The sequence below is a fragment of the Chinchilla lanigera genome, unplaced genomic scaffold, assembly GCF_000276665.1.
Source record: "Chinchilla lanigera isolate Chin_1 unplaced genomic scaffold, ChiLan1.0 scaffold00002, whole genome shotgun sequence".
NCBI lineage: Eukaryota > Metazoa > Chordata > Mammalia > Rodentia > Chinchillidae > Chinchilla > Chinchilla lanigera.
In genome coordinates this window covers 148,048-173,574 of record NW_004955403.1, presented here as the reverse complement: position 1 = coordinate 173,574, position 25,527 = coordinate 148,048, and the positions used below count along the sequence as shown (strand labels likewise).

General features: G+C 40.8%; 1 protein-coding gene across 6 annotated transcripts; it reads right to left on the bottom strand.

Moving 5' to 3' along the window:
- Positions 1 to 224: 224 nt before the first annotated feature.
- On the bottom strand, positions 225 to 25,394 carry Tmem237 (transmembrane protein 237). Of its 6 annotated transcripts, none has more exons than XM_005373188.2 (13): positions 24,943 to 25,392; positions 23,483 to 23,514; positions 22,700 to 22,710; positions 21,278 to 21,334; positions 13,783 to 13,920; positions 10,728 to 10,848; positions 9,390 to 9,544; positions 6,937 to 7,060; positions 6,397 to 6,588; positions 5,475 to 5,548; positions 4,393 to 4,483; positions 3,506 to 3,627; positions 225 to 1,051 (listed from the first exon to the last, which is right to left on the bottom strand). In XM_005373188.2, the coding sequence occupies exons 1-13, from the start codon at positions 25,012 to 25,014 to the stop codon at positions 948 to 950; spliced, it is 1,293 nt and encodes a 430-aa protein (XP_005373245.1). In that variant the 5' UTR covers positions 25,015 to 25,392; the 3' UTR covers positions 225 to 947. The 6 variants fall into 6 exon arrangements, with proteins under 6 accessions (XP_005373245.1, XP_005373246.1, XP_005373248.1 ...); XM_005373189.2 differs by having other exon boundaries at positions 24,946 to 25,392; XM_005373190.2 differs by lacking the exon at positions 225 to 1,051 and adding an exon at positions 1,189 to 1,661.
- Positions 25,395 to 25,527: the final 133 nt, after the last annotated feature.

Here is a 25,527-nt window from a genome sequence, read left to right as displayed (position 1 = left end):
CTTCAAGGTACAAACTCTTAATCACATTTGTATCTTCTGCTGCGTCAAGCAGTGCAGTCACGTTTCAGGGATTAGGAACTATCTGGTAGACGCTGAGCAGCTCCCACAATCCCCCACAATGGTGGCGGCTTTCCGATATTGCTTTTTTTTGGTCTTTTTGAGACAGGGTCTCCCTATGCAGTTCAGACTGGCCTTCAGCTCACTTGGTAACCCAGGCTAGTCTCAAACTCACAATGATCCTCCTGCCTCGGTCTCCTGAGTGCTGGGATTACAGGTATGTGCCACCACCACACCCAGCTTCGGATACTGCTCCTTGATGATACTGTTCCGGTGTTTCAGGTCTGATGAGCATGGCGTCTCTGCAGTTTGCAGACAAGGGGGATTGTGAATTCCTTCCCTAGTAGTGTGCTGTCACATGTGAACCTCTGGTGACTACAGTGAAGCCAGAACTTGCACGATGACTTCAGAATTGCTGGCATATTCACAGTTCCGACGGCAGAAGGAACCTCTACTCAGCAGCTCCAGCCTTACAGAAAGCAGAAGATATTCCTAATGTGGTGCTTGCACCAATTCTGTATTAACTCAGGGCACCAGTCCCTACCATCAACCTGTCAGTCCTCTTCTGTTCCACAACATCCGACCGCTTGCTCACGAGGGCAGGCCTGACAGTTCTACTGCTGGGGTCCACAGCCTTTGAGTTGCTCCTTCCCTCTGCATGTCTTGTATTCTGAGTTGTTGGGTCTCAGAGCTGCCAGTTGAGAAAACGCAGGATACAGCTGTGAAGACAGCTTTTCCAGTGCAGGAGCCGTATCTCAGGAGCAAGGATCCTGGAAAGCCAAAGATCTTCCTGACAAACAGTGAGGAAATACAGATTTTCTGCTCACAGTTCTTCTTACTCAAACCAACCAACCAACCAACCAACCAGAAGAGGGTAGTGAAGAGGTTCATCAGGAGCTTCTGCCTGGCTCAGTCTCTCTTTGGCTACTCGTTTTGTAAGTTATGTCCCCGAATATTTTCAGCATGTGACTGGATGAGGAACTACTGCTGTAGACTTTGAAGAGAAATAAACTTTTTAGGTCATAAAACCTTCAAGCAAAAAGACCTATTTCTGTTCCATTAGCAATAAAGCATATTAAAATTAATTATAATTATCATATGACACAACTACTAAGTCAGATTCACAAGAAAACAAATTTTATAGTTCAATTTATTCAGTAAGGAGATAACAGTGGAGCTCTTTCTTTACCTTCTACTCTCTAAATTTATAATTAAATTTGATACACACTTTGTAATATTAACATGGAGATTTTCTGAGTAGTCTTCTTAAGACACTCGTTGTAAGAACAGCCCGCTGGGAGCGGGAAAGCAGCACTGTGGCCTGCTGGCTTCTACGTCACTCTCTTTTGCCATCAGTACAATAAGGCTGAGGAAATCGGTATTTTCATGTAAATCGAAGACAGAATTTTAACATTTTTCCATAATCTTGAGAAACTGTTCAGTACTGTACAATCAATTATAAATACACCTATCTTATAAAATACTATTTTTTGAAAAGTGAGAAGAATACTGAGTCATTATTCCTCTGCAGATGAGCTGCTACTATGAAGAGGCTTTGCTGCCTTTATCAGGATACTCTTCCGTATCACAGAAGAACATTAACTCTGGAGAAGAAAATGAATAGATCATACTTAAAACAGTTTCTTAGCACCTCAAAGAGTTTTACAGCTTAGTTATGAATGGTCTCTTGAAATACTGACATAATACACAGTAACAGAAAACCCTCAAGTACAAGCATGAATTCTTGACAGTGAAAACAGATTTAAAGGGTGTGCTAATAACAAATGTACATATTGTACATGTTAAAGTATTCAAGCTTTATCTATTTATTTATTTATTTTTGGCTTTGGGAATCGAACTCAGGACCTTGTACTTGCCAGGCAGGCACTTGTGCTGCTGAGCTATATCCTCAGCCTCAAGCTTTACATGTATTATAAATCCTGAAAAATAAAACATACAATGGAGATAACTCACCAGGAAATTTAAGACACTCAGACTACCTGAGATCATTAAACAGCTACAAGGTCTATTTCTATAGTGAAAAATAATCTGAAATGTAGGGGACAGATACAGATGAAGGACCTGGAAGTACGAACAGGCATGTACTAGGTTATCGTAAATGTGTCATACCATTTACTCACTGAAACAATCCTAAGGGAGGTATTATCCTCATATTTACTTCATGTTCATTAACATTCTGAATGACAACAAGAAGTCACGTGACTCACAGAGCCCTAGGAGAGCAGGTTTCTGGAACTGTTCACCAGTTGACAGACTTTCAGCCCTAACCACAGCACAGAATGTTATTACTGGACACTTTTTTGTTTGTCTTTTTGAGACAGGGTCTCACTAGGCAGTTCAGGCTGGCCTTGAGCTCATTTTGTAACCCAGGTTTGGTCTAGAACTTGCAACAATCCTCCTGCCTCAGACTCCAGAGTGCTGGGATTACGGGTGTGCGCCACCACACCTGGCCAACTGGATATTTTTATAAGTAAACTATTATTTAGCACAGATAATGGAATTTACTAAACTGCCAAGAAATATAGCAAAGAAAATCTTAAGGATCTAGTAAAATAAAGTCCTCTGATGTAAGTAATTAGATGAAAAATTCTTTAAATAAGTGAAAATTATACAAAGTGAGAGAAAAACACCAAATAGATAAAGCCTAAGATTAAACAAAATACTTTAAAATCATAACCGAAGTCCAGAAAATATCCCTAAGAAAGATTCCAAGGGGAGAGTGTAGAGTCGCTGCGGAGGAAGCACAGTGTCCAGGACAGACACAGCACTGCCCAGGGAGTGAGGGCGGAGCACACTCCACCAACAGGATGCCTGTTCTCAGGTGTCCCACAGGTCAGTGAGTCCGCTGGGCCCTGGGCATACCAGGGTTAGAACTAAGCACTTCTAATAACTAATAACTCCACGGAGAGTTCCAAGTTTGTGCCAAGTAGAGGAAAAAAGAATTCACTTGAGTATGTGTCTGGCAGACAGGCTACACAAATTAAGCATGATTTACTTCAAATTAAGAGATACTTTCATCAGGAGATGATGAAGACTGGTGAAGAACAGACTTTCTCTGCATGACCTGAAGGGTTTAAGGACGAGAAACCCCTCAGGCAGTGTCCAGACCCGGCTCTTTAGGCCCCCTGCCTCTTCTGCCATTTGGTCACATCACCTAACTTCTACTCTTTTTGTATAATTTTATTTTATATGCACCTCTGTTGCTGTTTTTGAGACAGGGTCTCACTGTGCAGTTCAGGCTGGCCCTGAACTTACTATGTTAGCCCAGGTTGGCGCTGCACTCACTATGGATCTTCCCGCCTCAGCCTCCTGAATGTTGGGATTACACATGTGCACCACCACACCTGGGTTGTTGTTGAGATATAAAAGAATTTATAAAATCGTTAGAGAAGGTTCAGGATGCTCTTACACTACTTTTCTTTAATACCTTCACTAAGATCCATGCCTGGCCTGTAAGACAAAAACAGCCACGACAACCCCACCAGAAGGGCCACCACCAAGTTCACCACAATCCATGGCTGCAGAATCTGTTCCTCAATTCCTGCTGCCCTAGAGGTACAGAGATGCACATTAGAAATACCTTCATTTTGGTTCATATATCAAAATACAGCTATTTTATGAACTTAAAAAAAGAACAGTCCTCTTCTAAAAAAATAACAAGTACAAAATAAAACATAATTCCCCGACAAAATACACCGTATCTATCAGGAGAATAAGGGTTCAAATATTACTTGAACTCTAACTAGATGTGCTCTGCATGTTACCATAAATGGAAAGTTAATATTCCCAAAAGAGATTTCCTACCTTTCCCTTCTTCAATTAAGCCTCTTTCTTTGTCTCTTAACGTATTCCCTAGCCACTCACAAAACAAAGCAAACCAACAGAAACCCCAGCTGCCCATCTGAGTTTCCCCCAAACCTCAGCTGTCTTACAGTGTTGTGCCTGGCCACCCCTGGGCACACGCGGCTCTCTCTGCTCACCCTCTCAGCACCTCTTAGCTCTGCCTCTGCCCCAGTCTCCCTCCCCGTCACTGTCCTGACTGGAGATATGGAGAGAGCTTCTCTGGGACACTGCATGGTGTGAGTTAAAGATCTAAAACATATCTGTGAAAAGAAGACACTTCCTTAACAGTGCAGGTATGTGCAATAATAGTTATCCCTCAACCAAAGGAAATGTGGAAATATTTTTAGAATTTAAACAGGGCCTGCATTATTATTTACAGATGAAAACATGAACAAGAATGGAGGGTAAAGTACCAGTACTCCACTGTTGCTATTTTACCATGAACAAGTGCTACATCACCTGAATTCATACCTAAGGCTGCCGTTAACAGGAGGTGTGTAAAGGTGGATCCTGTCACTTGTCATTTGCTGACTCAGAGACAGTATAAGAGCAGTAAAGCACACTGAAAAAACAGACAAATGAAATTCCTAATTATTTTTAACAATCCAATTTATTCTGAATTTATAGATTAAAAAGGTCAAAGGAATCTACTTCAGTGAATGATGACATAAAAGAAATTCAGTTCATCAATTTTAAGAGACTCTTGCTGGGCATAGTGGCTCACTATAATCCCAGCACTTGGGAGGCTGAGGCAGGAGGATCACTGTGAGTTTGAGGCCAGCCTACGCTACAAAGTGAGCTCAAGGCCAGCCTGAACTGCACAGAGAGACCTTGTCTCAAAAAGAAAAAAAAAAAAATTTAAGAGAGTCTTATTTCTCAACACAAGCACTGAGGATCTTCTGAGCCGCTCACCATTTTATCATTAGAACTGACAAGAACCTAGAGCACCTTTTTAGAAATTAAGTAACTTGCTCAAGGTCCCAAAACTAGTTTTATTAATATTCTCATAATAAAATGTATTCTAAATTATCAAAGGATATAATACAGTATTTATTACTGAGAGGCTATACCAGCTGAATATGTTTATTGATGAATATAAAGTAAAACAGCTAAAAATTAGCTAATGTAAAACAAATCAAACTTTCGTTTTGATGCTGAGGATTGAACTCAGGGCCTTATGTATAAATTAAACTGAAATATTATGTAAATGAACCTCTGATGAAAAAATAACTCTACAAAAATTATGCCTACCATGTTTTTAATTATAAATTCACTAAACTTCATTAAGGGTAATAATATAAAACTTCGTAAGAATAAAATAGAATCATATTTTTCCTGGTTCAAAATTACAGTGTAAGCCGGGTGTGGTGGCGCACGCCTGTAATCCCAGCACTTGGGAGTCTGAGGCAGGAGGATCGCTGTGAGTTCGAGACCAGCCTGGGCTATAAAGTGAGCTCAAGGCCAGCCTGAACTGCATAGTGAGATCCTGTCTCAAAAAGACCAAAAAAAAAAAAAAAATTATAGTGTGAATTAAATATTAAACTATTACTTACAAAAAGATGCCAAAGCTGTTGGGTCCAGGGCAAAAAAATTTCGGATTGCTACTGACGTCTTAGCAAAGTCAATTCTAGAAAATAGAAAAGCTCCTTGTCATGGTGCAGTTGTAAACTTTCTCACACCCACTCACTTTCCTGAGTGTAATTCTTGATTCTACTGCTAAACTATCTATTACAACAGTGGTTTCCAACATTTCTGGCACCAGGGACTGGTTCTGTTAAAGACAAACTTTCTACAGATGGCAGGAAGAGGGGTCCTCAGCTCTACCTCAGGTCATCAAGCACTGGATTCCCATAAGGAGAAAGCAGCCCAGATCCCTCCCTGCACAGGTCACACTGCACTGCTCCTAACCCTGAGACCTAACCCTGTGCCACCCACAGCACAGGAGATGATGTGCGTGACAGGGAGTGGCACAGACCAGTACAGGTCATGGCTCAGGGATGGGGAACCCTTGTATCACAAGGCTTTACAGCTACGGTTTATACCTACATGCAAGACAGTATCTTGTTTCAAAGATCACATAACGTTATCCAACTAGATAACGCAATCCAACTATTAGGAGAAAACAAATTAAATTTGACCTACAAAATTCATTCATTCCTACTTCTATTACCCACATCATGAAGCAATAAATTTTTTTTTTTTTTTTACTTTTATGGGTTGAACCATACTGTCCCCCACAAAATACACTGAATTCCTAACCCTTGGTATGTGTAGATATGACCTCACGTGAAATGTGGTTTTTGGAGATGAAACTAAGTTAAGGTAAGGTCACCTTAATCCAAAGACTAACATAAAATAATGTAAAAAGTAATATTAATATCCTAAAGTTCTATTTGAAAACTCTCATAGTCAGTGACTATGCCTTAGCATTTCCTCCTGAAGACAACTAGAGGAATCTGCATGTACAAGTCTTACCTGTCAAAAGCTGAAACTGTACTCAGAGCCAACAGCAAGTACAGGAGACTCTGGAGCGGATATGCTAAGGTCTTGTACTGCTGCAGTAGGTTGGGGAGGTTTGACAGCTGCTCTCCGGCTAGAGCATATATCACAACAACATTCCACACAGCGCAGCCCGCCAGGAAGCCGTGAGAAAAAAGACCGATCATCCTGCACGGAAAAGGGCTGAGTTGCTGCAAATAACTTACTGGAGTAAAAGGACAAACAACTTTTTAAATCTCTTCACACAGAATAAAATCCAACATCTGATGACAAATGAGAATGAACCTTCTTTCCCCAGAGCTGAGGATCGAACCAAGGGCTCACGGAGGCTAAGCAAGAGCTCTCGATAGACTGCAATCCTTTTTCTTTTACTCAGGCTGATAGGCAGGTCATTTAACTTCAATGGAATGTTTTAAAAATATACCTGCACACCATTTTTAGCTTCAATTTTGGTAATGGTATTGAATGGCCAGGACTTTTAAAATTTTAAACTGTGAAACCCAGGGAGGCCATCACCTGAAAGCCTGGTGCACGGAAAGCGCCACATCTCTGGTGGTCCAGGAAGGCTTCACATCCATGCTCACGTCTATGTTTTCTGTGGTCTTTATCAATTCTGAACGATCAGCAGCCTGGAATCGCCCTAAGAATATACAATTGCCAACAAACAGGAGAGAAACCATTAGTCCACATGGAAGGAGCCTGAGCTAAGAAAGTTTGCTGTTTTTCCATCTAAAAACTCTCCTTGACTCAGTGCTTTTTGTTGTTGCTTAAACATACTATTTCATCATCTTTTAAAAGAATAAGCAATGGTAAGGTAGTTACTTTAACTGACAAAGTAACAATCTTAGAAATTTATGAAATACAATAATGAACTTTCAACTCAACCGTTAACATGATATAGTTTACAAAATTCTAATTTAGAGACTTTTTTGGTACTAGGGATTGACCCAGGGTCTTCATACAGAGCTACACCCTGGCCCTTTTTATTTTGAGACAGGGTCTCACTAAGTTACCCAGATAGGACTCAAACTTATGATTTTGATTTTCCAGCGTCAGCCTCCCAAGTGCTGGGATTACAGTATGTGCCACCACACCCAGTTAGAGACTTCAGATGTATAATGGTTCAAATGCCAAAAGCTTTCCCTATTGACAGAAAAGGAAAGAGGTATTTCATAGACTTGTATTAAGAAGATTCCTAAGAGGTTATCAGCTCAAGTGTCAGCATTGCACCTCACATCAACAGGGCTTCATCCTTCTTCCTGTCAACTAGAAATCCACAGACAGACCTCAAAGGTCCCCACCATTACCATCACCGAACCCAGCTAGCAGGTGTGAAGGATGAAAGAACCTTTTTTTTTCCCCTAAAACACCTTCAACAGACAATGAACCACTGGTCCCTTTTATTGTCAGTTACTCCCAAAGAGAAATTTGTGTTGAGAAGAAAAAAATGAGGACTGCATGATACTGCTTGAAAAAAGCCTGGAGCAAATACACTGGGCACGCAGTATGCTGCTGACGGCACGGGATGAGGAAGCTACGAAACGCAGCACAAGTCCAAACTGCACTGAATGACCAGCTGTGAGCTGAGGACGAGCTGGCAGTCTCTCCAACCACAGGATTCTTCTCACTGGGTGAGAACGCTGTGACCCCTGAGACAGGATCTTAGGGAAACAGAATTCTAAAACCGCTGACACAAGATAGAAATCGCCAACTTTAAGGACTTAACTTTCTTTCTTTCTTTTTTTTTTTTTAAATTGTTTGTTTGTTTGTTTGTTTGTTTGTTTTTTTCCGGTACCGGGAATCGAACTCATGACCTTGTGCTTGCCAGGTAGGCGCTGTGCCACTGAGCTAAATTCCCAGCCCCAGGACTTGACTTTCTGTTTTGGAGTTTTTTAGGCAATATATCCATAGTATATCCACTGGAGGAGGACAAGGTAATGATCGTGTTTTGTACAGATTTTTCTTAAACACTGTGTTGTAGACTGAATATATCTCCCAAAATTCCTATCTTGAAGCCCTAATCCCCAGTCTCATGATATTTAGAAGTATTACACCTGAAGAGTAATTCAGTTTACACAAAGTCACAAGGGTAGAGCTCCCTGATGGGATTAGTGTCTTTTTAAAGGGAAGAGACATTAGCGCTCTCTGCCATCTGAAGACACAGGAAGACTGTGCAAGCCAGGAAGGGGCCATCACTAAGAACCAGGTCTACCAGCACCACCCTGACTTCTCAGCTTCCAGAACTGTAAGAAATAAATGTACTGTTTAAGTATCCAGTCTATGATATTTTGTATAGCAGCCTGAGCAAATCCAATTTATAACCAGTATATGCTGTACAATGTCAGAAACATTTTCCTGTATAGCTATAACATTGTGTTTATTTAATATGGTAGTCTCAACATGTATTTTCTCTTTTACTTTTACCTGTAGAATTTATATCATTACCTGGCCTATTACCACAACAACTACCAATTGCCCAAAACTGGTCAAGCACAAAAAAATATAAGGAAATGGGAGGGGATGGGGCAAGAGTCTTTAAATTACCCACAATCCCAAACCCAGAATCAACCAGCACTAATATATTATCATATTTCCTTCAAGTCTTTCGTCCTTTGCATTTTTCTATAGGTAAGATCAAACTCTGTGTGTATATATGTGGAGGTAAATTTATTTTTCATTAGATTCTTTCCATGAAATGAAAAATTCTCCCTACACATTTAACAGTGCGGAATATTTTATTATACAGAGAAACTACAGCTTTCTGAAATCATTCTCCTCTTGTTTTACATTTAGGTTGTTTCCAGCTTTTCACCTTACAAATAAGTGCCATGACTAACTTGGTGTACATGTTTTTATCCATGTTTTTAATTATCTCCTTAATTTAAACTGCTAGATGTATAACTGCAAGGCCAAAGGATATCCTCTGTACCTTGTAAAGAGATTGTTTTCCAAAGCAAGACACTACTTACGGCTTTTTTCTATAAATACTTTGCCTACAGGCTGGCTAATTCCAGTAGGTGCAGTGAATCTAGACTGTTGTTCTGGAACTCTTTGCTCGTCGGTAATTATGTCTTCATCTTCTACTCCTAGCTCATTAGCATACTGTAGCTCTGGCTTGGCTTTCCTGTAATGAGGGAGAAATTAAGAAAAATGGCTAATTCTTGTGGTTTTATGGATCCACATAAGAAACTGCCCATGAGTACAATGGAGTTGCAGAGTTGCTACTAACTGTTCTGCGCATGAGTTGTCTGGACCTCAGTGGGCCTCAGTTTTCTCATCTGGAAAATGCAGTGACCGAACAAGATCTTTCTAGACTTGAATTATATGATTCTCTATATAAATTTATCACTGTTCATAGGGTCACTTTCACATACAAACAGTAATGTCATATAACTATATGACAGCGTATCTCTTTAAAGTATGCCATTCTTTTTTTTTTTTTTTTTTGTCTTTTTGAGACACAGTCTCGCTATGCAGTTCAGGCTGGTCTTGAACTCACTTTGTAGCCCAGGCTGGCCTCAAACTTGCAAGGATCCTCCTGCTTCAGCCTCTTGAGTGCTGGGATTACAGACATGCACCACCACGCCCAGCTACCATTCTATTTTATCTGAGACTTACCTTCCTAGGCTAAAACATGGTTTTACTTATTATGAACTAGTCATAATTCAAATTCTGTTAACATGTGGAAATAAATCACAACAGCCTATTTTACTATCTTCAGCTTTTAAGTCTTTCTTTTTTTTTTTTTTTTTTTGGTTTTGGTTTTTCTCCGGTACCTGGAATCAAACTCACGACCTTGTGCTTGCCAGGCAGGTGCTGTGCTGCTGAGCTAAATCCCCAGCCCAGCTTTTAAGTCTTTACTGCCTCATTTTTTGCTGCTTACATTAAATCTTTCCATTTTGTCCTTTTTTAGAGATGGCTCCTTAGGTTTTTAACTTATATATTAATTTTTAAAAATTTCCTGTGGGTTTCACTCCTTTCAAACTTACTATGGGACTGGCTTACCTGATTTTGTGTGTGTGTGTGTCTTTTTGGGACAGGGTCTTGCTATGCAGTTCAGGCTGGCCTTGAGCTCACTTTGTAGCTCAGGCTGGCCTCGAACCTGCACTGATCCTCCTGCCTCAGCCTCCCAAGTGCTGGGATTACAGGCATGTGCCACCACGCCCGGCTTACCTGATGTTTTGTAACACTACTTGTCCTAGAGACAGACATAGTATCTAATAAAACCTGCTGAAAAGCTACATTTGGGAGCTCTGAGGTAAGTACATGAGTAACCCTAGAGAATATTTAGAAGAATAAATTATTACTTTGCCTTCCTTCGAGGTTTTTGAGCAACTGCCTCCTCAGCAGGGTCCATATCAATACCATTTTCATTTCGTAATAAAGACGGACTAGATGTTTTCTTTTGGGTAAAGGAAGTCTCACACTCTGAAAATAAAATAAATTATGTTTTCAAATGACTATAAGATACATAAAAATAACATACAGGACTTTTATAAGGCAAGAGAACTTAAAAGTTTTAAATAGGACACAATTTTTTTCACTACCTTACAAATTTCTAATTTTTAAAATGTTATACAGCTAAACTATCAATAAACAATTTGCAATAGCAATGCAAAACAATATGGAGAAAAGGTCAAGTAATGCAATACCCAGGGTTAGATCACCTCCAGGTTTAGCGACTTGCTAGAAGGGTTCACAGGACTCAAAAGTCATTACACTCAAGGTTACTTTATTACATCAAGAGGATGTAAGGCAAAATCAGCAAAAGAGAAAGTAGATGGAGCAAATTCCAGACTGGTCTCAATCTTGGATCTTCGCGTCTCAGCCTCTCAAGTAACTGGCATTACAGGAGTGTGCCACCATGCCAGAGTAAAAGTGCCAACTCCAGATGAAGCCAGGCACCACTTCCGACAGCCCCCTTAGTGCCGTTCAGCAGGGTGAGCTCATTTTGACACACAGGATGAGGTCCCTACCTAGGAAGCTCATTAGAAACTCAGCACCCAAAGTTTTGTTGCAGGGTAATCACAGAAGCCTAGATATACCAAAATTTCAGAGGGGAGCAAGTGCGCAACATAAATCATACTGTACAAATGCACAGTGTGAGCTCCCTGTATAATTCTGGCAAAGTCTCCTATCAGTGTGGGGAACTGTTTACCATCCAAGTATCCAAACACTAGTTAAAAACCTTTGTAACAACCGTGGTCATATCATTGCTGTGTCACACAAAGGTCAGGCATAGAGTGTAAACAAGTCAATGGGGCCTTCCCACTCTTCCTGCCTGGAAGCACCAGCTCTCTACAATGCTTCAACCCCTTCCAATTCTATTTAAATGAAATACTGGAAAGACAAATATAAGCAACAAAGTCTAATGTATGTTCTGAACAAAACAAAACAAAAAAATCAAACAAAAATTTTAAATCCTAAAATACAGAAAGCTAGACTGGCAAGATTGAGAGCATTCTGGAGTGGCACTGAGAGATGCTCACTGGCCCCAAGCTCAGTTGGGTCCTAAATTTTCTATAAATGGTCACTTCTATTACAGACATTTTTCAGGAATTATAAAACTAGGTATTAGGCTGGGCATGGTGGCTCACACCTGTAATCCTGGCACTCGGGAGGCTGAGGCAGGAGGATAGCTGTGAATCTGAGGCCAGCCTTGGCTACAAAGTGAGTTCAATGCCATCCAGAAGTGCACAGAGAAAAGACAAAAAAAAAAAAAAAAATTCAATTTTTTTGTCTGAAAAAGAAAAAAAAAATAAACAACTCCAAAAAACTAGGCATTAGTTAGTGTCCATCTCAACTTTCAAGTTTGTACCCACTGGGATTTCTAAGAGGGTAGTTTCATTAAACTACACTTCGTGCCAGGGATGAAACAGATCACTGCAAGGAGGCGCAGCGCCTCACAGAGCCGTTCCTGTCCTCTTCCTTCCCCCTCTTCCGCTCTCGCCTCTTCTTCACACTCAGGCCAGGCACCAGGGGGACCTACCGCACCTGCATCCCTAACTGTGCTGAACCCTCCCAACATCTCTGGTTGCAGCCCCTCTACTCCTATAATTCCTCCATCCAGTCAGGGTCTGCTGTTTCTCAAAAGCACAAATAATTAGGGAAAGTAATTTGTAAAAAATTATTCAAAAGGTCTGATGTTAATAGGAGATAGCTAATCTCACAATCTTTGCTCCTTCCCTTTGTGTTACTCTAGCAAAAATCTTTAGTCTTTTTCTAATTATTATGAAAGTTAGGCGCTGGGGATTTAGCTCAGCGGCAAAGCGCCTGCCTGGCAAGCGTAAGATCGTGAGTTCGATTCCTGGTACTGGAAGAAAAACAAAAACAAAAACAAAAAACGAACAAACAAAAAAGTTATACATGCTGTACATGAAGAATCAATAAAACAAAAATGAAGAAAATAAAAATCACCCTTCCTCCTCCTAAAAAAACCTATCACTGAAGCCAGGTGTGGTGATGCATACCTGTAATCTCAGCACTTACGAGGCTGAGGCAGGAGGATCACCATGAGTTTGAGGACAGCCTGGGCTACACAGTAAGTTGAAGGCTAGTCTGAACTACCTAGTGAGGCCCTGTTTTAAAAACAAAAACAAAAAGCAAAATCTGTCATTGTTAATAGGGCTACACACTTCCACTCCTTTTACTGTGTATGTTTAGATACTCTTCCATGGCTCAGCCAGACACACACACAGATGTGTGCTTTACCATTAAGTTTTTTAAGCCACTGAAGCTGACATATCCCAGTTAACAGTCACAGTTTCCACTAACTGGATAAATCACGCTGTTAGGGTTTGGTATTTACCCATTTCTACTCCTGCAAATAGTACTGCAGTTTGCGTCATTTAATTGTCATAGCTATTACTATTTCTAGAAACCTGAATAGTCTGCTCAGTTTATACTTTCATCAGTGTATGAGTATACTCATTCCCATCAACACTGGATTTTCTAATCTGACAAAAAGCATTGGCAACTGGATAGACCAAAAAAAGGACACAATATTTTGTTTATCCTGTAAACAGTGCCTGGACATAGAAAAACTCAATAAATGTTGGCTACTAGTTCCTTATAATATTAATACAGAATCTATCCTTTCTCCACTAATCTGAAATGTCCAGTTCATCACTAAGTGAATTCTTACGTACTCTGAGATCTGAACTAAGTGTTCTAGTCCTGAATTTGTACCCCTCCTCTCATAAACTCGGCAGAAATGACCAAAGGAGACATGGAAATACACATGGGAAATGAAGGGCCAGAGAAACCACATGTGGGAAAGGAGGGCAAAATGAGAGCAGACAGGTTTTTATGACATCCCCACATCACAACTGGATCATAAAGCTGAGTGGTTTCCTCACTTACCAAGAGGTGGTCTTGTTCTCTTCTGCCTCCTCTGAGCAGGAGTTTCGGAATCCTCTTTGAGTGCTGTAGTTGGTGGCTCACTGCCTTCTGATGGCCTATGAGGCACAGGCTCAGCAAGGACTTCTGAAGAAGCACTAGCTGCAGAAAACCACAGTAGAAAAGTTTGCGGTGACTTGAGCAGAGATCACTGAGCCTTTAAAAAGAAGGGAGAAGCTAAGCATGGTGGTGCGTGCCTATAACGCCAGCACTCGGGAGGCTGTGGCAGGAGGATCCTTGCGAGTCTGAGGCCAGCTTAGGCTACAAAGCAAGCTCAAGGCCAGCCTGAACTGCATACATAGCAAGACCCTGTCTCAAAAAGACCAAAAAAAAGAAATTTAAAAAAAAGAAGGGAGAAAGAGGCATTTATGGCAGCATATGCCTATAATCTCAGCATTTGGGAGGCTGAAGCAGCAGGATAGCCATGAGTTCAAAGCCAGCCTGGACTGTATAGTGAGATCCTGTCTCACAAAACTAAAAAAGAATTTTTAAAAATTAAAAACTAACGAGGGAGAAAGGTAGCTGGAATGTTTCCTATACAATAACACCTCAGTCTTGATTTCCTCCCTCCTCACCTGTCAGTTTGGGCAGAAAGCGGAAAACAGAAACAAGTAAGGGAACAAAAAAGGTTCAAGAAGAAAAGTGGGGGTGGTGGCAGTGATACAGCTCAGCAGCACAGCACCTGCCTGGCAAGCACAAGGTCCTGAGTTCAATTCCCAGCACTAAAAAAAAAAGAAAAGGGCAGGGGGAGCTTGAAAAAAGAGCAATAGAAAAACAAGAGAAAATTTCTTTGGAATATTTAGAACTTTCAAAAAGGTAAAAATATAAATTGACACCATAGATAATTCTCTTACTTGCTTCTTGCCTTAACAGTTTCTATCAACTCTATACAGTTCAGTATTTCATTAACAAACTTAACACGATAAATTCATCATAAATAAGTAATTAGAGTTAACAATTTATAAATCTCTTCATTTAGTCATTCATTTCAACCTTATAGTCATTTAACAGAACTTCAATACATTTTGGCAGATTTGAATTTTACTTGACTACATTCCCTGACCTATCTTTACAAAAGAATAGAAATGTATTGATAAACAAATAAAAATATACTTAACCTCACTAGTACTTAGATAAATGCAAACTAAAATAAGCTACTTTCACCCATTAAAGTAACACAAAAATTTAAAGGACTGACATTGTCCAATGTTGTTAAGAGCTTAGAGAATGTGACACTCAGACTGTTTGTAGTCAGAAAATAACTAAGTTTCCTTGAAGATAACTTACTAGAACCTTTCGTATCAATAAGGCGCATATCCACTACATAGCAACTGCACTGCTAGCAATCCATCCGACAGAAATACCTCTAATTTCCAATTATCCACTACTTTATCTAGAACTGCAACATTGTTTGCAGTGAAAATTTGAAATAAAATGAACAAGAGACTCATGATTATGGCACATTCTTGTAGCAGTATGACATCACTGTTTAGAAACACATAAAACTGGACTTCTGGGAAGATGGTGGAATGGTAAGCAGCACAGAAAGAGCTTCTCTGACATTTGGTGTCCAAACAGTGGAATACAGCAATGAGAGGAAGAGAAGAAGGAGGGAAGTGGTCCCCTGGACCCAGGAAGGATCTGAAGCGAGCAGTGTAGCCACAAGGAGAATGAAAAGGGAGACCTCAGCACAGAAGAAGGAAGAGGCAGGTGGTGCTATCTCCCTGAGCCTGGACTCACTACATGGGAAGGGTGGCGTGAAATTGCAGTGACGACTGGCAACCTCAGAGGCCTCCACAGAGAAGTGCACCAGTGGAGTGGAGCAGTGGACGCAGTGGACTGCAGTGGCTGGTGAGTTGTCTGTCTGGACTTTCCATGAGAGAGGGCAACAGGCTGGAGGCCATTTTGGAGAGAAGCCAACTGAGCCCGGGAATCAGAACAGCTGTTGGCTCTACCTAGTGGCTCCAAGAAAAGCTCAACCCCCAGTGGGCATGGGGACTGCAGCAGGCTGGCAGGGTCTGGTTCCATCCTCACAGCATGAGGCCAAAATAGGGGTGAAGCTCTTTGGGATCATCCTCTATTCTGCCATGGAGCTGCTGCTGGCTTGCTGGGATTGACTGACATGGATCAAGACTGTCTGCCTGCACTGTCTACCATCACAGCAGAGACACACCTGGAAGTGGACATTTTTAATTTTCTTTTCTTCTTTTTTTATTTTCTTTTTCTCTGTTTTTGTGGTTTTTCTTCATTGTTTGTTCTTGTTTTTATATAAATGTGAATATGGTTTCTAGTTTGTTGTTGTTGTTTTGTTCTGCTCTTATTATTTCTTCTTCTCTCTTCTGTCTTCTTCACAAATTTCCCAAAGTTTGTGTGATTCTCCTTTGTCCTCCAGCCTTGCTTCTAATCTACTTTTTTTTTTTCACCCTAACCCTTTTAAAATTTTCTCCCCTGGGGGTAAAACTGCCATATAAAGGGCTTATTTACTACATACAATTTTCTGGTTCATTTCAGATTTTGTTATATAACCACAAATCAAGTTCATATGGTTAAAGATGACAAATTAAGTTACCTTAGTTTGTCATTTCCTAGGCTGTGTTTGATGCTTTTGTTATTGCTGATTGTATCACTTTAACCAAAGAGACATAACTGTTCTAACCAGTTGTTCTTCCTGTTATACCAAGACTAAGGGTCACAAAAAATGCTATAGGCCAGGGCCAAAGAACAGGGGTGGGCCAAGAAGAAACACCTTCTCATCCCCAAAAAATTGAAGAGCTAGGATCATGCAACAGACTCAAAACCCAAACACTAGCTACAACTCTAAGAAGTAGTCATTTCTTAAAGGTCTACCAATGAAGTTATTCACTAGAGGCAATTTACAAGTATCAACTCAGAAATTAAATAAAAAAAAAACAAAACAAAAAAACCCAAAAATGAGTAGACATTTAAACAAGATGCAACCCCAGATGTCCAGGTTACCAAAGGCAAACCCAAAGGGCCACGAGGTAGAACAATTTGAAAGCCACCCACGTGACTCTCTGAAATGGTAACAGCAGAAGTAACTAAGCAGATGAAAGAGGCTCTAGGGAAAAAAATCTAATCAGAAATAACTTCTCAGATAACTACAAGGATGGTGACCATAGTGAAAGATATGTTCAATGACTCTAGAGCAGATACAGATTAAAATAGATTCAAACAGATATCCAGGAGATTAAAAATTCCATTGAAAGTATATGCACCAGAATGAGCCAATGTGAGGTCAGAATCTCAGATATAGAAGACAGGATTGCAGTTAGTGATCATGAAAAGAAAGATTTCTGAAAAATAGCAAAGGACCATGAAAAATCAACCCTGCAGCAGCTGTTAAGTGATACAAAGAAAAGTAAGTTAACATTGATTAGAGTCAATGAAAAAGCAGGAAATACCACAAATGATATAAAAAACCTGTTCACAGACATCATAGCAGAAAACTTCTCTGGCAGGGAAAAAGAATTTGAAACACAAGTAAGTTAGGCATATGGAACTCCAATAGGCCATGATCAAAAAATATCTACAGTAAGGCATAACACAGTCAAGACTTCAGAAATTCAACACAAGAACAGAATATTAAAAGCTATTAGAGAGATAGGGATGGGCCAGGGAGATAGCTCAGTGGCACAAGTGCCTGCCTGGCAAGCGCAAGGTTGTGAGTTCAATTCTCACACCAAAAATAAAATAAAATAAAAGATATTACAGAAAAAACCCAAATCATCTATAAAACAAAGCCTCCCCCCCTCAAAAAAAGAAAGCCCATCAGAAGCATGGCAGACTTCTTAACACAAAGAAGAAACAGATTCCTAGATATATATAAATTACCAAAGCTGAATCAAGGAGATATAAAAATCCTAAATAAACCAGTATCAGGCAATATAATTGAAGATGTAATTAAAAACCTATCAACAAAGAAAAGCCCAGGTCCTGACAGATTCACTGCTGAATTCCACAAGAAATTTAGAGAAGACCTAATACCTCTACTTCCCAAACTCTTTAATGAAATGGAAAAGGAAGCAATACTCCCCAATTCATTCCTGGAAGCAAACAATACCCTGATACCAAAATCAGAGAAGATCCCAACCAAGAAAGAGAACTATAGGCCAATTTCCCTAATGAACATAGATGTAAAAGTCCTCAGTAAGATACTGGCAAACAACGCAGCAAATCATCAGAAAGATTATATACCATGATTAAGTAGGGTTCATCCCAGGGATGAAGGGACGGCTCAACATTCACAAATCAATAAATGTACTACACCATATTAACAGAATCAAGGACAAAAACCATATGATCATCTCAATAAATGTAGAAAAAGCATTTGACAAAGTTCCACATCTACTCATGATAAAAACTCTAAAGAAAATTGGAACAGATGGTCTTTATCACAACCTGATAAAAGCCAGCTATGACAAACAGCCAACATCATACTAAATGGACAAAACTGAAAGCTTTCACTCTAAAATCAGGAATAAGACAAGGATGTTCACTGTCACCAATCTTATTCAATACAGTTCTGGAAACATTTGCCAGAGCAATTAGACAAGAGAAGGAATAAGGATAGGAAAGGAAGAAGTTATCATTATTTGCAGATGACATGAAACTCTACATAGAAGACCCCAAAAACTCTACCAAAAGACTTTTAGATTTAATAACCAAAGTCAGTAGCATAGCTGGATACAAATCAACACTCAAACATCAATAGCCTTGCTGTACACAAATAACAAATGCAGAGACAGAAAGATCACCTTTTATAATAGCATCCAAAAAAATTAAATAACTAGGAATCAACCTCATGGAGGAAGTAAAAGACCTCTACATTGAAAATCACAGTACTCTGAAAAAGGAGATTTAAAAAGATATCAGAAAATGGAAAGATATCCCTTTTTCTTGCTTTGGAAGACTCAACATAGTGAAAACTGCCATAATTCCAAAATTGCTATACAGATTTAATGCAATCTCAATCAAAATTCCAACAGCATATCTCACAGAATTAGAGAAAACAATCCTAAAATTCATTTGGAACCAGAAAACACCCAGAATTAGCAAAGGCAACTGTGGGCAACAAAGGCAATGCTGTAGGCATCACAATACCTGACTTGAAATTATACTACAAAGCTACTGTGATAAAAACAGCATGGTACTGGCAAAAAGAAACACAAAAAACCAAAAACAGACCCAAGGATCAATGGAACAGATCACAAAATGCAGAAACAACTCCAGACATACTCAGCCACCTTATTTTTTTCAACAAGGATGCCAAACACCTTCACTGGAAGAAAGACAGCCTCTTTAATAAATGGAATGAACAAACAACTGGGATCTCATCCTATTAAAAAGCTTTTACACAGCAAGAGAAACCACCAACAGAGTGAAGCAACAACCCACAGTGTGGGGAAAGAAAATTCCCAAGATGTTCCTCAGACAAAGGAGTAATATCAAGAATGTATAAAGAATTCAAAAAAATCAGACTCCCCAAATTTAAAGACCCAATCCAAAAATGGGCATCTGAAGTGAATAGACCCTTCTCAGGTGAGGAAGTAAAAATGACAAATAAGTGTATGAAAAAATGCTCACCATTACTGGCCATTTGAGAAATGCAAATTAAAACAACATTGAGATTCTATTTCACTCCAGAAAAAATAGCTATTATCAAGAAATCAACCAATAACAAATGTTGGTGGGGCAGTAGGGAAAAAGGAACCCTTCTCCACTGCTGGTGGGCATGTAGACTAGTGCAACCATTCTGGAAATCAGTATGGCGATTCCTTAAAAAGCTAGGACTAGAAGCTCCATTTGGCCAGCTATTCCTCTCAGTGGTATCTTCCCAAAAGAATTGAAAGCATCACACCACAGCAATATACACATATCCATGGTTACAGCAACACAGTTTGTAATACATAAATCTTGGAAAGAGTCCAAATGCCCATCAACTGATGAATGGAAAAAAAAGATGTGGGTATTTTATACAATGGAGTACTACTCTGCCATAAAGAAGGATAAGCTTGAGACATTTCTAGCTAAATGGATGTACCTTGAGGACATACTCTTAAGTGAAGTAAACTGGACATATGTGTAAATACTGTATTGTTTCTCCTGTGTGAGAAATCGGAAGTGTAAATAAGGACCAAAATGTATGGTAGATATTGTAAAATAGGAAGACAATGTTCAAATGTGAAGGGGAACTAGATATGGGGGCAGGGGAAAGTGAGGAAAGGAAAAGGAAGAAAATGATGAGAAAAGGAAAAAACGGAAACAAAGCTTTTGTAAATAAGAAGGGGAAGGGGGTTGAAGGGAAGGCAGGGGAGTGGGGAAAAAAAAGAATCAAGTTGTGTCATATACAGGTACAAATTCCCTATGATGGAGGTGATCACTATGTACACCTAAAATGGATTGATAAACATAATTAAAAATAAAAACAAACAACAAAAAACAGGAAGAGCCACCAGAATGGCAGGCGTTAAGGAAGTTCCAGGTAAAGTATCTGGGGAAAGGCAAGGAATCACGAGTTCACAATAGATATAAAAAAAATGAGGAAGAAAAACACATAAAACTGTATAAAGGAGCTGGGCACAGTGGCGCACGCTTGTAATCCAGATTTTAACTAGATTGGGGCAGGGGGGTTGCTGTGAGTTCAAGGTCCGCCTGGGCTACAAAGTGAGTTCAAGGTCAGCCTGAACTGCATAGTGAAACCCTGTCTCAAAAAGACCAAAAAAACCCAAAATAAAACAAAACAAACTGTATAAAGGAGACAAGACACACAGAGCAAGATTCCTTTGAGGAAAGAAAAAGAGCACCACTACAGAAACTTTAGGCTTGAAAGGGTACAAGTAAAGAATGAAGTTAAGAGACACTACAGAGGACTGAAGTTAGCCTAAGAGGAAAATGGTAGTGTCAGTTAATAGATACTACCACTGTAAGTGAGAAGTAAAACCTGATGAACTGTTGAAGGTGACGCTGGGTTGTGAATGCATTCAGTTTGAGTTACTAACAGAAAAAACAGAACACCCAGGGTCATCAGTGAAAAATGAGGACAACAAGGAGTTCAGAGACCAGCTTGTTACTGAAGCTTTAACACAGGGATGCAGAGGCCCTGCCTCCAGGTCTGTGCTTTAAATAGTCTCTGACTAATTGAGGGATTCAGAACTCCTTGTCACCAAGTACGGTTTAAAACGGTTTATGCTGCCTATAGAACACTGTCAGAGTCCAAGAGCACTGAGGAAGTCAGAGTTGGGCGCCACGACACTGCTAGCTACTCTCTTGGCTGCAGGGTCTTGTCCCACACTCACTCACTCTTCTTCAGTCTGGCTTTAATTCTGTCCTCAGAACAGCGATAACCTGGGAGCCTTGTCTCTCTCTGATCTGTGATATTTATCATGTCTGAGATCCTAGGAAAACCTGGGGTCCGACATAACAAAGAAGAACTTCTTACCTCTCAAGCTTTTTGACCTGGACTTCTTTTTCTTAGGATGACTACGTGGAATATCATCTATAAAAGAGAAAGAACATTAAAAGAAACATCTGTCTAAAATTCAAAGCAAAGCACAGTCAGAAGAGAACCTTTAGTTAGGAAGACTTTTTTTTTCTCTTCTTTGGATTCCATCAACTTCTACACATTAGGGGAAGAAGGCTAAACACTGACAAGGTCAAAAACAGCGCACAGTGCAAGTACCAGTGGGGCACTGGCAGTCAGTAATGTTTTAACCGTGACACAGAAAGTGGGCTCAACAAATGTTCATCCAATCCCCTAGCTCGCCGCATTCTGGGATGGCCTATGACTGGTTCTGGCCACCAGGCTGTGAACAGAAGTGATCCACATGTGTTTAAGGCCATGCCACCCTCAAGGCACTGGACCTTGTCTGACTTCAGAAGCTAAGCAGGGTAGGATTTGGTTAGTACTTCATGGGAAAAGTGAGCTATGTCCTTTGGGGGGCCAAAACATCAAGAAAGCTATCTGCTGTGGCAACAGAAGTTTCACATTAAGCTTGCAGAACCGGGGGCTGGGGATTTAGCTCAGCGGCACAGCGCCTGCCTGGCAAGCGCAAGGTTGTGAGTTTGATTCCTGGTACCGGAAAAAAAAAAAAAAAGCTTGCAGAACCATAAGACAGAAGTAGCCTGAAGTCATTACACCATTGCATTATTAGTGGACTTTGCAGTTAACCCAACATTATTTGTAGTAGTCCTGCATCATATGAAGTCACTGAGATTTTGGGATGGCTAGTGCAGCATAACCTTGCCTATCCTGAAATAATTTAGAAAAAAAAATAGTTGGGCATGGTGGCACACGCCGATAATCCCAGCACTGGGAGGCTGAGGCAGCAGGATTCACGAGTTTGGAGTCAGCTTGGGCTACACAGTGAGTTCAAGGCCAGCCTGAACTACACTGTGTGACCCTGTCCCAAAAGCAACAACAACAAAACAAAAAAAGACAAATGAAGGTACAGACAGTCTCTATTACAGAGCTATAAACCAATCAATGGTCTGGGTGACTCCATTCAGGGATGAAGGGCATCTGTAATGGTAAAGCAATCTAGTGTTGTACATTATCCAGGATCTAACACATAAACACTGCAGTACTATAAATTATAGTATTCAAATTCAGTTTTTATAGACACAAGCTATGGAATCAAACTTATTTTTATTTGTTGGGTTGTTTTTGGTTTTCAGTGTTTTGAGACAGGGTTTTACTATGTTGTCCAGCTGGCCCTGACCACCTGGGTTCAAGACCCTCCTGTCTCAGTACCTTAAGTAGCTGTGATTATAGGTACACACCACTGTGCCCAGCTTTCAAACTTACTTTTCAATGCCAAGTAGTATATCTAGGAAATTTTACATCAACAATAAACTAACTCACCTTTAACACCACTTTACACAACACCAAACAAATGTAATCAGCAAGAAAAAGACAAAAAAGGAAAGTATTAATTAGAAACTTATTTTATTATCTAACTAAAAACTGACTTAAATCATTACAAATTTAAAATTAAACTTTCAAAGAATGTCAGCTAGTTTACAAGCTAGCCTACTATCAGTAATAAGCTGTTTAACAGCACTAATAATAACTCTATTATTCTGCTGAACATATACAAATGTCCTGTCTATTAATAAAGTAGATTTAGCAGATTAGGAACACTTATTGTCATTGATTAAAATCAGCTTACTGAGGAAACTATTCCAGCAAGCAAAAGACAATCACAACTCTGATAAGCAAGACACTAAAACATTCAAAATGGATCCATTATTCTATCATCTTGACAATCAGGCTCTTAAATAAAACATTTAATTGTACATTTAGCCTCATGTTTCAAGAATTTTTGTTGTTGTTTAAATAACTTTTCTGAATGTTACTAGTCAATTTTTCCAGTTTACTCATTTCCATTTACTTTTTTTTTTTTTTTTGTCTTTCTGAGATAGTCTTGCTATGCAGTTGAGGCTGGCCTTGAGCTCACTATCTAGCCCAGTCTGTTCTGGAACTTTCAGTGATCCTCCTGCCTCAGCCTCCCGAGTGCTGGGATTACAGGCGTGTGCCACCATGCCTGGCTCCATTTACTTATTTTTCAATGGCCTTAGTCCTTTCTAGTTTACTCACTTAATATTTCTAAAACTCAGTGATGCAATTACTGTAAATTAAGCTTACCTTGGTAAGGGTGGAAGAGCTCGTGGAGGACACTAGGGGGAAAAGAGAAAACCACTTGTTAAATAAAAGCCTAGATCTAGAACACCTTACTTTCATGCGTCTCAAATACACAAAATTCTTCTTAAAAGGCCTGTTGTTCAGACACGACAGAAAAATGTAATGGATCAGATATGTATATTCAAATCTTTTGATAAACATATTCATCAATGAAACATAGGAGATATTGATGTAAATCAGATGGGTGAATTTAAATCTGTTCTACCATTTCTAAATATCATGCACAATTTTTTTCTTCTTATATTTTTTTTGAAAAATTTTAGAATTCACTGTATTTTTCGTACCTTTGTTTCTTTTTTGTAGAGACAAGGTTTTGCTATGCTACGCAGTTCAGGCTGGCCTTGAACTCACTTTGTAGCCCAGGCTGGCCTCGAACTCCAAGTGATGCTCCTGCTTCAACCTCCCGAGTGCTGGGATTACAGGCATGCGCCACCATGCCTGGCTCTTCTATTTCTGTCTACAGGCCAGACCCTGTTGTAAGCAGTAGGAATACGGACAAAACTGAGATCAAGGCTTTTATGGAACTTATGTTCTACTGGTTATGTATTAGAAGATAATGTTAGATATATGTTAAAATATATATTTATATATGAAAATAAACACATAGTAATAAAGAATGAGGAGTGCAACTTTACTTAAGGAATAAATCTCTTTGAGATTTTTAAGCTGAAACCTGACTGAGAAACAAGACAAAAGTTTCAGGCATTGGGGAGCAAATGCCCCAGGGAGGGACAGGCCCGCAGAGCTGCAGACTGGTGACGGTCAGGGTCAGGCAGGCAGAAGCCGGGTCAGGCACGGTCTTGCCTCGGTCAGTCAGGGATGGGATCTGGGTTTTTGTGTAGTTAAATGGGAAGCTAACGCAGGTTTTACGCCACATGGTAATATGCTTTTTTGAAAAGCTCAAATGGATTTGAAGTAATGCTCTTTACTTGAACAAGAAAAGTCATGTTTGCTGTTCAGAGAATAGACTCCACGCATAACTCTGGAATCTTTCAAAATGAAATACCACCAATAGGAATGACTAGAAGCCTATTTAATAACATCTCAAGTACCGCACGCTGCTTGCAGAAGACACTGATTTTAAAAAAGGGCTTCAGTTTGTCCCGTTCAGCAAGCCCCTTACTCAGATGAGCACGAACGCGGCAAGATGATGGCACGGCAGGCGCCAGCTCCACCCAGCGGTCAGAACGACCGCCGCAAGAGGGAGACGGGCGCGCGCTCCGCTCCAGGACGCCGCGAAGCGCTGCCCACCCAACGACCCAGTCCGCCTAGCTCCGCGGTTCAAAAGCCCCGCAACAGGGAGTCTCACCCTTGAGAAACCCAACCTCCAAGCCCTCAAAAACAGGACGGCTCAATCGAAGGCCAAAGTCCTAATCGCTCAAAAGCCCATAAGGCTCGCTCACCACCTGCGTCTTCCCCATGGCGCCAGCAGCCGCACCCCCTGCCCAGTCGAGCGCTCCGGTGCCCTGCGTCATCAGGCTGCGCCGCGAAGCCCAAGGCCGGGCCGCCGCACGCGGGTAAGACTAGTCATCAGACGGCGCCGTACAGCGCCTCCACGCCCGCGGCCTGCCGGGAAACCGGTGGGTCGTCGCTGCGCAGACACTATCCTGCGGGAGAAGAGGCTCGGGGTCGGCTTCGACGCGCAGGCACCCCGGCGGGCGCGCAGCTGCGAACTCGGTTTCCTGGGTGGTCGTGGTGAGCCGTTTGGCAGGGCCGGACGTTGGAGACCTTAAGATACACAAATTCGTACATGCCGGCCCTGCTTCTCCGGGCAGCTAAGAGCGCCGTCCGCGAGCGGTGCGAAACGCGCCTGTGCGCGCCCGGAACCCGCCGCGCCGGGCTGCGAGGCGACGCGTCGCCGAGGCAACGCGGACTCGAGCGCCGCCCCGCGCCTCGCCGCCCCGCGCCTCGCCGCCCCGGGAGACCGCGCGTTTCCCCCGCTGTCCGCGGTCCTGCGAAAGTACAACGTGAAATCAGATCTGAGCTGA